The sequence below is a fragment of the Rhinoderma darwinii genome, chromosome 10 (assembly GCF_050947455.1).
Source record: "Rhinoderma darwinii isolate aRhiDar2 chromosome 10, aRhiDar2.hap1, whole genome shotgun sequence".
NCBI lineage: Eukaryota > Metazoa > Chordata > Amphibia > Anura > Rhinodermatidae > Rhinoderma > Rhinoderma darwinii.
The window spans coordinates 32,223,633-32,235,894 of record NC_134696.1 but is presented as its reverse complement, the minus strand read 5'-3'; the positions used below and the strand labels follow the sequence as shown (position 1 = coordinate 32,235,894).

At 42.8% G+C, this 12,262-nt stretch overlaps 1 protein-coding gene across 3 annotated transcripts in view; it reads right to left on the bottom strand.

Annotated features, from left to right (window-relative positions):
• The window catches only part of KLHL17 (kelch like family member 17), a 55,016-nt gene that overhangs the window by 5,982 nt on the left and 36,772 nt on the right, over nucleotides 1-12,262 (bottom strand). For all 3 annotated transcript variants that reach the window (XM_075839709.1, XM_075839710.1, XM_075839708.1), the window contains exons 9-11: nucleotides 5,932-6,020; nucleotides 4,435-4,508; nucleotides 1,013-1,194 (exon numbers count right to left, since the gene is read on the bottom strand). In XM_075839709.1, the coding sequence (XP_075695824.1) occupies nucleotides 1,013-1,194; nucleotides 4,435-4,508; nucleotides 5,932-6,020 (345 nt within the window). The remainder of the gene's footprint in view (nucleotides 1-1,012; nucleotides 1,195-4,434; nucleotides 4,509-5,931; nucleotides 6,021-12,262) is intronic.

The window sequence follows — 12,262 nt, the reverse complement described above, 5'->3', positions numbered from 1 at the left end:
TTCATCACCAGGAATGGATTACTCCTCATTACAAAACCTCCTGAGGCTGCGCAGCAGGGGGCTATAGAAAGTCCCCCTCCCCAATGCTAGCACCAATCTCCCAGCTGGAGCTTATCTGATGGCAGAAAATCCTCTCATGTATCTACATAATGGGTGGTTGTGAAACCCTTCCTTTGATGTAATATAAACGGAGAAGACGGATTAGGTTGGATGGAAACTTCCGTTAGATTCACTTATTGTGAGAAACCAATTAAATTATGATGCCCGTTGTTTTTTACCCTCTTAAAGTGACCACGTACAGTAGACCAAAGTTGATTAATTCATTTATTTCTGACAATCGTGCATTATGGTTGAACAGCGAATGATGTTTTTCAGAAGATGGGGGTCTCTCATCGGTTAGTAGAAAACAAGTTGGCCATGTTTGAAATTTTTGACCGATTGTTGCTAGCAGTTAAGTGTTTGTGTGTCACTCGGTCAATACACGCACGTTCGTCCATGAAAGACTATGCCACAGGGGAGGAGAGTAGGCGTGTGTAGAGGTCATGTTCGTTTGCTACCCCATGGGTCGGAGTGAAATTACACCTCATTATCATAAAGTCGCTCCTGGCAACACATTGGCCATTACTCGTCTGGTATAATTGAACAAGTATGGCCGACGTAAACAACTGTAATGGCCAATATCATCTAAAATGTGTATGTCTGCATTGGCGTAAAGATCGCATACCAGACACAAGTTCATTCAACCATCAAACAAGTTCTAGCTAATGCAGAGGCGTAATTTGAAGCTCCTGGGTCCCAATGCAAAATACGTAACAGGGCCCCCCACCTACTATGTGCCATTTATAACACTGGTCTCTTCGGGCCCTCTCAAGCACCAGGGCCTCGGTGCAACTGCTACCCCTGCACCCCTTATAACTACGCCCAAGATGTAATGTGTATGGCAGCTTTTGTAAGCAATAAGGATATACATGTTATGGTGCAATAATGATCTACTATCCCTTTTCTACATTACCTCCTTATGTTCATTGGAGCCACACTCTCCCATGTGTTTGCTTTTGGGTTATATCTCTCCACAGAATTTAGACAGCTGGTGCCATCATTTCCCCCAGCGACATACAACATGCCTTCTAGAACGGCCACTCCAGCACTGCTACGGCGGCTCAACATGTTGGCGATTGGAGTCCAAGTGTTTATCTGTGAACAAGAAAGTATATATGTCAAGGTCACTATGCATGCATTTATAGAAGATAAAGTAAAATGGGAATACCATTCAAAAATAAAAGGGGTTTTCCAGGACATTACATTGAGGGCCTATCCTTAGGATAGATTCTGGAGCACAGAGACCCCTTCACTGCAGAACCCAGCACAGCAACATCAATATGATTGTGGCGGTGCCTGGTACTGCAACTCATTCAAGTGAACGGGGCTGACCCCGGTTGAGCTGCCATACCAGGCACATCCACACTTGTATGGACGTCGCTGTGTTGGGTTCTGTAGTGAAGAGACTACGGCGCTCCAGCTAGCAGCAGTGCCCCTTTATTTTGCTGATCGGTGGAGACTACAACTGTAGATACAATAAAGAGAGACGAAGAATAATTTTTTAAAAGGCCTCAAATTTATTAGGGCAAATAGACATTATAGAGGGGAAGAGGACCCCCTCTCTTGAGACCCTCCAATTAGAGGCCAGAGTGGAGAGACATTGGAAAGAAAGGCATCACCACATATTACAAGGTCGCTCATTTGTTTGAAAGGGCTCCAGATGTGATATTACATTTCCCCTGCTGCCACAAGCTTTCCCCTTGGTTGTAAAATTAAAAAATGTTGAATCAAAACATTTAAAAAAAATAAAAAAATAAAAATATATATATATATATATATATATATATATATATATATATATATATATATTTATTTTTTTTATTATTATTTTTTTTATTTATTGTATTAAAATAAATTTTTAGCATTAGCAAAAAATGCTAAAAATGTGTGTCTATAGCGAACATTAGCCTGGGCTATTATTGCCTCTTAACACTTGTCACTGATCTATAAATTGGTTTGGCATACCGCAAGGAAATAATTAACACTTCTAATTAATAAAGTATTCAATGTATGTTGACGAGAAAGCAATATGTGACAGAACCCGGCTAGTCTTGTAGACCTGAAGGCACTCAGGAAATGTCAGTCTATATTTAGGACTTAGAAATACGTAACATTTTCAAGGAATAATTCCAAGGAACATGAAAGGTATACAAAAAATAGTTAAACATACTGTCAGAACTATACTACAGGGCCAAAAGTTTGTGGACACCTCTTCTAATTAGTAGCGGTGGCTATGACCGCCAAGAAATGCTAATAGACGCCTAAAATCAAGCATACGGCCATGCAATCTCCATAGGTATTACTCATACTAAAAAGCTTGGAGACATTTAATGTGGTACGTTCATAGGATGCCACCATTGCAGCCAAAGAGTTTGCGGTGTTAGATTTGCCTTGGTAAAAGCTCAATGCTCTGAAGCAGTGAAATGCCTTCCCTCAGTAATAAATTACGCTTCATTATCTGCAAGTCAGACAGGTCAACCAGGATTTGATAGATGACCAAAGGGACGTGAAACCCTAAAGCCATAGCCCAAATCTAGTGGAAAGTCTTCCCAAAAGAGCGCAGGCTATTCTAGCAGCAAATAGGGACCGACTCTATAGTAATCCCCATGGTTATGGAATAAAATATTCAAACACCACATATTGATGTCATGTCATGTTTGTGTGTTCACATGTAAGGAATATACCGCCAAAACTATATACGAATATTGTCTCTATCATCATTCCTATGAATCGGGTTAATAATCAACCTCAACATCTCTAGGGTATGATAGAGAGACGCTAGAACCAATAATCATTATAGGTTTGTTGTGGCAGAAATCTCTGGTAAAATAATAAGTGTCTATAAGTGACGCTTCCCAAAAACACTGGAAACCATCAAAAGGGGAGGAGGCTGCTCCCTACTGGCGATGCCCAGAACTGCAAGAATTAGAAACTCCAAACAGATCAGGATATAGTGTCCCATCAACCAGCAGACCCTCTCCTTTTACAATTAACATTTCAAGTACAAGTAACCGCACAGAAAATCTTTAAAAAAAAAAAAGAACATACCTGGTGCTAAATGAATGCCACCAAAAACCTGCATCCAATCATTTACCTTCTACCTCATCAAAAAGGGGCAGAGGTAACACATATATTATATTATGACATTTAGAAATGTAGCACCTCATTTAAAGAGGCTCTGTCACCAGATTTTGCAGCCCCTATCTGCTATTGCAGCAGATAGGCGCTGCAATGTAGATTACAGTAACGTTTTTATTTTTAAAAAACAAGCATTTTTGGCCAAGTTATGACCATTTTTGTAGTTATGCAAATGAGGCTTGCAAAAGTCCAAGTGGGTGTGTTTAAAAGTAAAAGTCCAAGTGGGCGTGTATTATGTGCGTACATCGGGGCGTTTTTAATACTTTTACTAGCTGGGCGTTCTGATGAGAAGTATCATCCACTTCTCTTCAGAACGTCCAGCTTCTGGCAGTGCAGATCTGTGACGTCACTCACTTCCTGCCCCAGGTCCTGCATCGTGTCGGCCACATCGGCACCAGAGGCTACAGTTGATTCTGCAGCAGCATGAGCGTTTGCAGGTAAGTAGCTACATCGACTTACCTGCAAAAGCCGATGCTGCTGCAGAATCAACTGTAGCCTCTGGTGCCGATGTGGCCGACACGATGCAGGACCTGTGAGTGACGTCACAGCGTGATCTGCCAGAAGCTGGGCGTTCTGAAGAGAAGTGGATGATACTTCTCTTCAGAGCGCCCAGCTAGTAAAAGTATTAAAAACGCCCCGATGTAACACACCTAATACACGCCCACTTGGACTTTTGCAAGCCTCATTTGCATAACTACAAAAATGGTCATAACTTGGCCAAAAATGCTCGTTTTTTTTAAATAAAAACGTTACTGTAATCTACATTGCAGCGCCGATCTGCTGCAATAGCAGATAGGGGCTGCAAAATCTGGTGACAGAGCCTCTTTAAATAAAAAAAAGTCTCTGAACCTAGGCATTTTTGGAGCGGATTTTTAAACCTTTTTTTTGTGTCCATGGGATCTGGGAAAAATCAACTTGTAAAACGCTTCAAGAAGTGACATGTCACTTCTTTTTTTTACAAAGCGTTTTCTTATGAAGAGTTTTTTTAAATTCAGCAGCGTAAAAATACGCCTCATTAACTACACAATGTATTTCACATTGAAATTAGTAGGAATCTGTTTGCAGGCGTATTTTAAGTACATTTTGGAGCATAATAGGAGCGCTTCACACTCCGAAATACGCCTGAAACGATGCCATGTGAACAGGATCCCGATACAGGAAAACAGGTCAATATGAAATAAATCATTGTGAACTTACCTGCGGCTCATATTTTTCCACCGTAGCTAAATGAGAAGAACTGTCATATCCCCCAACCGCATAAACGTTACCATCTAAAAATATTAAAAGTAACATTGAAGTTAAAAAAAACATTATATATATATATATTAGCAACACTTAATGTGATACCCAATTTGTTTATCCTGTTTCAAAATGCAATACAAAAGGATAAGATCATAATAAAAGATGCTTTAGCATAAATATATATATATATATATATATATATATATAAAGTCTTTCTATTCTATTTGCTCTACTGTTCTTCAATTGACATCAAGCTAACTTTGCCCCACTATTTTAGTCAAGATCCACCCTTTCCTTCAAACTGGTCGAAACATGGAGAAAAACCAACGTGTGAAAGGCTTCTATTTCTCTGCCAGATACCTACAAGACTGTTGGTTCCCAGAGCATGTAGACTGACAAATAGACAATTGTTTTGTAGATATATTTTGTGTACCTTTAAATCGTAAAAAATAGAATATTTTAAAAAAACCTGGCTGCATTCTTTCAGAAACAGCGCCACTGTTGTCCATAGGCTGTGTCTGGTATTGAAGGCCAGTCCTAGTAACTTGCTGTATTACCAGACAGAGTCCATGGGCAACATTGACAAGGTTTCTAGAAGAAGGAAGCCCAGTTTTTAATCTCATACAACCTCTTTAAACCCTTCTAGGTTTAGGGTTTCTTCAAAAACATGTAACACATAATAAGGAATCATTTGCTTATCTGAATCTGAGAGCACGGGTCCACCATCAGGACCCCTACTCAGCAGTTTTAACTGCTCACCTGCTAATATATCGCAATAGAAGTTTCCACTGCTACAATCTTATTATCGCACAACACTCCTGATGATCCCTCGCTCTTGAAGCGTAGGGCGAAACGCGTTGAGTTCTTTACAAATTGATAAAAATAGCACCACAGTGTATATATTGTAACAAAGGAATGAGATTATCCAGCAATTATCAGTTTGGGTTTTAGGGCTTGGATTGAAGCCAGGTTTTCGTTATCATTCACTTCTACTTGTTATCAATTGATCTACCCACACTCCTTTAATGAGTTGGGGTCTCATATAATCACTGTGGTTTATTAATAGCAGTTCGCACAATATAATTTAGTGCTTTAATAGAATGCAAATAAAAATACTTGATGTATTTATATTAATGCAGTAGAATTCAATACAGCGGGGTCTTGGTTGGCCAATATTACTGCATTTATTATCCTTTAGTTGCAAATACATCAAGATACTGAGTGTACTAGTGTCATACATTGCACTAAACCTTAAATCAAGTTATATGTAATCACATTGCACTTGGATGCCAGTATATTTTATTATATATACAATAAAAGTTAAATCTTAATTTTCTATAATATTTCCACTTCCTTCCAGTGAATTGAATAATACGGAATCTGCACAAAGTGCAGGAAACATTGTGTCTGGCAAAAAGGACATTCGCGTCATATAGACAGAAACAGACTCACCTAGAGTTGCTACACGGACATATCTCCGTCTAGTGCTCATAGCAGCTATGGACGTCCATGTTCCTGTGAGGGGATCATAACGCTCTGCACTGGAATGATAGCGTAATATTAGTTATAAAGTAGTCGTGGAAGACTAGTTATTTATCAATGATAAAAGGTACAAATCATGGGGGAGTATGGAGGGTTCAGGAGCAATTACAAAATTTATCCAACATGTGGCTAAATCTGTTAGATGCTGCAAAGCCTTTCCTTTTATATATACACCATTCTTGATGAAGGCCGTTCCTCAGAAAGGCAAGAGCGAGTAAGTCATGAGAAGTGTCTGACGTAGTGGGCACTCCCACACCCACCACCGGAAGCACCGCCGTCACCATGCCGCTGAGCTTGCCAGCATACAGTGAAAGCTGTGTGTCGCTGGTCCGGTGATAAATATGAGCCCCTGCCGTACGGAGTCCACGCTGCCCAGACTTCCGGCCCGAAAGCCGCAATCTCTTCTGGAGACGTTTGGAGTCCTGATCCATCCGTGGATGTGTTAACCACCACGTGACGTTGCTGCTGATACTGCGGTGCCCAAAGGCTACAGGTCCTCATGCTGAGGCTTGAGGCTACACTGCGGAGACGCGGTCCTTTTGGGTGGTGGAATTCTACGTAGATATGTTGACTCCACATGCTGCTGCGATTGAAGCTGAGGCTACAGGTCTGTGAGCCCCATGTTACCCCCACGCTGTGGCTATACTGCTGTGACGCTGTCCTGTTGTGTGGTGGAATTCCAGGCTGTCTGGAGCAAGTTGAGTTTCTAGAGGTACAGGAGTTGCTGGAATTTATTTAGTCAGCCAACGTGCTGTCTTTCACATTTTTATATATTTTTCGTCTGTCTTGACGCATGATGCCTTATCTGTGGTTTGTGCACAGACGCTTGGCTGCGTATGCGCTGTGGGACCCATATCCAGGAGTGCCGCTTGGCGTCGGTGTTGCCGTGGTGACTCATGTTTGAAATCATCACGTTGCGACGTGTCATCACTCCAGCATGTGGCACTTCCTGGTATGTAGCTGTTCCTCAACATGTGTGCCGAGCACCGATTTGCGCTCATTACAGCTCTGAGAGTCATCACTTATACTCCTATATAAACCCTTAGAGTTTTAATCACAGTTAGCCTCCTGACGAAGCCGGTCTGTATTGCGAAACGCGCGTCAAGGCATTTGCTCTTCTGCTAGTACCGGACATTGCCTGTCCCACTCCCCACTATGTCTCAGGGTATGTGTTAAATTTCTGCTCTGCTGTATTCCTGGATCACCTTGTTGTGTTTCTTCAGCCTGTATCTCTGGCGTGGCATCTCATCATTATTCATATAATCTTTTTCATGCTAATATATATATATATATTTATTTTCATATGTGTGGGCATGTTATTACTGTTATTGCTTACTGAGTAAGCTTTGATTGTTGTGGGTTATTGGAGTGCTTCTTGGCTACTGATGGTAGACCACAAGGTTTTTTACATCTTCCCTTACTGGTTCACTCTCCTTGTATGGTCCATCCGTTTACTCTGTATTATGTCATTGTGTATTGTATTTAATAAAGATTTTCTTTTTTTTTTATATGATTCTTTGGGTGCTATGTTCCCTTATGGTTCGCGTCTAGGTTGTCTACTTGTATTTTAGGGACCCCTTCTTTTCGCCATTGGTTTGGTTACAGGTTGTTCATTTGTGTCTTGAAGGCCGCCAGTGGCCTGTCTTATAGGCTTTGCTGGGCAGTGTTGGTTATAGGGGAGGCTGGTGTGGTCATATTGAGTCCCTGCTGTATATGCTGCTTGAAAACTGTCCTTAAATACCGTTGGAGATAGGGGAGGTTGGTGAGCCCCTGTTATATACGCTACTTGAATACACTGCTTGAAATCAAGTTGTGATCTGGGTAAGGCCTGAAAACCTGCCTTTAATGTGATCAAGAGTAGTAAGTAGTGAATTAAACGACCGCAACTGTGGACTTTTTTTTTTGTAACCTAGTATAACATAGTTATAAAAGAAATGGCGGATAAAATTAAAACCATGGAAAAAAAAAAACCTATGTAGAAAGGCCTACTGAGAGCGGTCTGGAGAATTGGCAAAGCGCAGTTAAAAGTTATAAAAACGGCACTGAAATCTCAATGCTTTATAAATGATAGAGTTGTAGTTGAGGGTAGTATACCGGGTGAGGTGTTAGCAGGAGTTATTAAAAACCAAGCACCTAAAAATATAGTCTCTGGTATTAGGTCTTGGATGAGATAATTTCTATCTTCGGGTCCTTTTATAGGGACCTGTACCAGACTAAGTTGATAGGTTAATTACAGGAGACTAGGACTTTTTTTTTAGGGAAAATGTAATTGCCTAGTCTCTCGGAGGAACAGAGAGCATCTTTGGATGCTCTGCTGTCATTGGAGGAAGTGGAGAGGGCCTTGGCTGCATCTGCAAGAGGAAAGTCACCGGGGTTGGATGGAATGCCCCTTAAGATGTATCAGTGCTATAGTGAGCAATGCTAAACCACTGAATTTGGGAAAGTGTCAGGGTTGCAAATTAATTGGGGGAAATCAAAGATCTTGCACTTTGATCCGGGGTTTTATACCCCCCAATAATGGGATACAGATAGTCCAGGAGAACGACTCTTTTACGTTTCTCTGTATAAATGTCAGCAGGGATTTACTTGGCTATAGCGGATATAATATTAATCCACTCATACATAAAATTAGAGCGAAGATAAAGATATGGTCCAAACTCGGGACGAATATGGCGGGGAGAGTATCCCTTATTAAATTGTCCAATCTGGCTGCCTGAGCAAATATTTAGAGCTATAGAAAGCCTATTTAGGGACTTAGTTTGTCAATGAAGACAGCCATGAATAAAACTGATCCATTTACAGAGACCGATGGATTTGGGGGGGGGGGGGGGGGGTGGCCATTCCTGTAGTTAAATTACTTTATATTGCAGCCCAAGTAAAAATTATGTGTGAGGGAAGAGAAAACATACTTTATAAAGAGCTTATAGGAAGGAACAGGGGCGTAGCTAGGGGGGGGCAAGCGGGGCATGTGCCCCGGGCGCAGTTCAGAGGGGGGCGCCAGCGCCACCTCCTCCTGCACTATAATTGTACCTGTGTCGCAAGGACACAGGTACAATTAGAAGCAATGAATGGCCATTCAGCGCCTTTAAACGAATGAAGCGACTGGTACCTTTTGTACCAGTGACGCTTCCGTCGATGAAAGGCGCTGACTGACTGACAGGGAAAGTCATCCTGCCCAGCCAATCAGCGCCTTTCATAGACGCTGCGTTCAACCCCCTGGAGACCTGCGCAGAAGGGAGCAGGTCTCCATGGCTGCCGGACGGCGTGGGAGCGGGAATAAGGAGAGTTTGAAATTTATTTGAATTTTTTTTAATTGTAATAGAAGTGTGTGTCTGTATCTGCGGGGGGGACTTTGTCTACACGGGGGACTTTATCTACAGGGCTGGGCTATATACAGGGGGACTATATCTACAGGGCTGGGCTATATACAGGGGGACTATATCTACAGGGCTGGGCTATATACAGGGGGACTATATCTACAGGGCTGGGCTATATACAGGGGGACTATATCTACAGGGCTGGGCTATATACAGGGGGACTATATCTGCTGGGCTATATCTACAGGGGGACTATATCTACAGGGGGGCTATATACAGGGGGACTATATCTACAAGGGGGCTATATACTGGAGTGGGCTGTCTATAGAGCACCATATACAGGGGTGGGCTATATAGTATATAGCCCCCTGTAGATATAGCCCACCCCTGTATATGGTGCTCCATAGATAGCCCAGCCCTGTAGATATAGCCCTGTAGATAGCCCAGCCCTGTAGATAGCCCAGCCCTGTAGATAGCCCAGCCCTGTAGATAGCCCAGCCCTGTAGATAGCCCAGCCCTGTAGATAGCCCAGCCCTGTAGATAGCCCAGCCCTGTAGATAGTATCCCACAAATAGCTCCCCCTATAGTGCTCCACAGAAAGCCCACCCCTGTATATAGCCCCCTTGTACATATAGTTCACCCCTGTATATAGTGCTCCACAGATAGCCCACCCTTGTATATAGTATATACAGGGGTGTGCTATCTGTGGAGCACTATATACAGGGGTGGACTATATGTACAAAAGGGGGCTATATACAGGGGTGGGCTATCTGTGAAACACTATATACAGGGGTGGACTATATGTGGAGCACTATATACAGGGGTAAGCTATATCTACAGGGGGGCTACATACATGGTTGGGCTATCTGTAGAGCTCTATATACAGGGATGGGCTATATCTAGAGGGGGCTATATACAGGGGTGGGCTATCTGTAGAGCACTATAGGGGGAGTTATTTGTGGGACACTATATACAGGGGTGGTCTATATGGGGGCACTATCTACAGGGGGCTCTATGGCAGGCACTATCTACAGGGGGCTCTATGGCAGGCACTATCTACAGGGGGCTCTATGGCAGGCACTATCTACAGGGGGCACAGTGTGTGTGTGTGTGTGTGTGGGACATGGTGTATGGTGCTATTATAATTAGAGGTGCAGTGTATGGCCCTATTAGATTTAGGGGTGTAGTGTGTGGTATTATGATAACTTTATATTTATTTATAGGTGCAGAAATGTTGGAAAAGTGAGAAGCTGAAGACATGTGAGCGGCAAACTGCAGAAATGGGCTGTGACCGGGAGAATTCATCATAGAGGTCTGGATCGGATGGAGAAAAAGAACTAGAATCTGAGACGTCACCGGTGAGTCACTTAATGTAAATGTTCACTCTGCCTCTAATCAGTAATGTAGTCACTGTATGATCTGCAGCGAGATGATGGTGGTGTGATTATGATAGGATTTATTTTTTGTGAAACGACATCTCCCAGCATATCCTCACCATTGTTCGGGCCATGCTGGGAGCTGTAGTTTTACGCCGTACACACCTATACGGCAGGGGTTGCACTAAATTGAGCTGTATTTGTTCTGGGGCTGTATATACGTACTGAGCTTGGTTCTGGTGTTGTGTATAGAACCATATTGCTTGTGAAATGTACAAATAATTTTATGCTTGCGTTACATAAAAAGAAATGACACGTTGATTGGTAGAGAAAACAAACACGGCAAAGGGGAAGGAGATGTCGGGAAAGAGGTTGGGGGGGGGGCGCCAAACTGAATCTTTGCCCCGGGTGCTGGAGAACCTAGCTACGCCTCTGTGGAGGAAGCTCCTTTTTTGAGGAGGTATGATGCTATTGAGCTATTGGAAACAGGAATATTGGCAGATCTAGTGTAGGACGAGTTCCCCACAGCTGTGATGGCTTAAAAAGTATGGAGGGTTTTTAAGGAGGTAGTGGGTAACAATGGGTTATGGAATAATGCCCCGATATGGGGGAATAAAGTATTGGGTAATGAGTATTTTGACTTACAATATTTATTTTTGGTAAACAAAGGTATTTATAAATTATTACAACTGTATAGGGGAAATAATATTCGTATATATCAAGAATTGAGTATGGATTATGGGATATCCCCAAAGAGTTTTTTTCGATACTTGCAGATTAGAGCACCTCTTGTGCGGAGCAACTGTACGATCTTAATGCAGACCCTCCCCGAAATTGGACTTTTTTGCCAACGAAACTAAGATGAAAGGGCTAATTTCTAGAATATATGGAACGATGATAAAGGAAGAAGGCAGGAACTGCCAATAGAAGTAAGAGCTAGATGGGGAAGAGACGTGGGTGATCTTCCGTTGGAACCAGGGGCTTAACTAGGAAAGACTGGGACCCATAGCAAACTTTTGACTGGGGCCCCACCACCCCCGGGTATCACACAGCCCCCCCTTGTAGTTAGTGCCTCCCTATAGATTCTGCCACACAGCGTGCCCCTATAGATAACACCTTACAGCCCCTCTTGTAGATAACGCCATACAGAACACCCTGTAGATAACGCCATACAGCCCCCAACCCCCCCTTCCAAAAAAAACAAAAAACAAAAAACGGCCTATAGCTTGTCCTACAAAAGAGGGGATACATGTGTGATCGCTGGCAGCGATAAGGAGAACGGGGGACCGAAAGTCCCCCGAAGTTCTCCATGACAAACCTCGGACTTCCGGGGTCTGCGCAGTTCAATAAAAATGAAAGGAGCGCTGGTCACGCATGCGCACAAGCGCGACCGGTGCACAATTTATTTCTCTGGAGCTGCCGACAGACCCCGGAAGTCTGAGGTTTGTCATGGAGAACTTCGGGGGACTTTCGGTCCTCCATTCTCCTTATCGCTGGGCGTCCCAGCGATCACACATGTATCCCCTATCCTGTGGATAGGGGATGCAT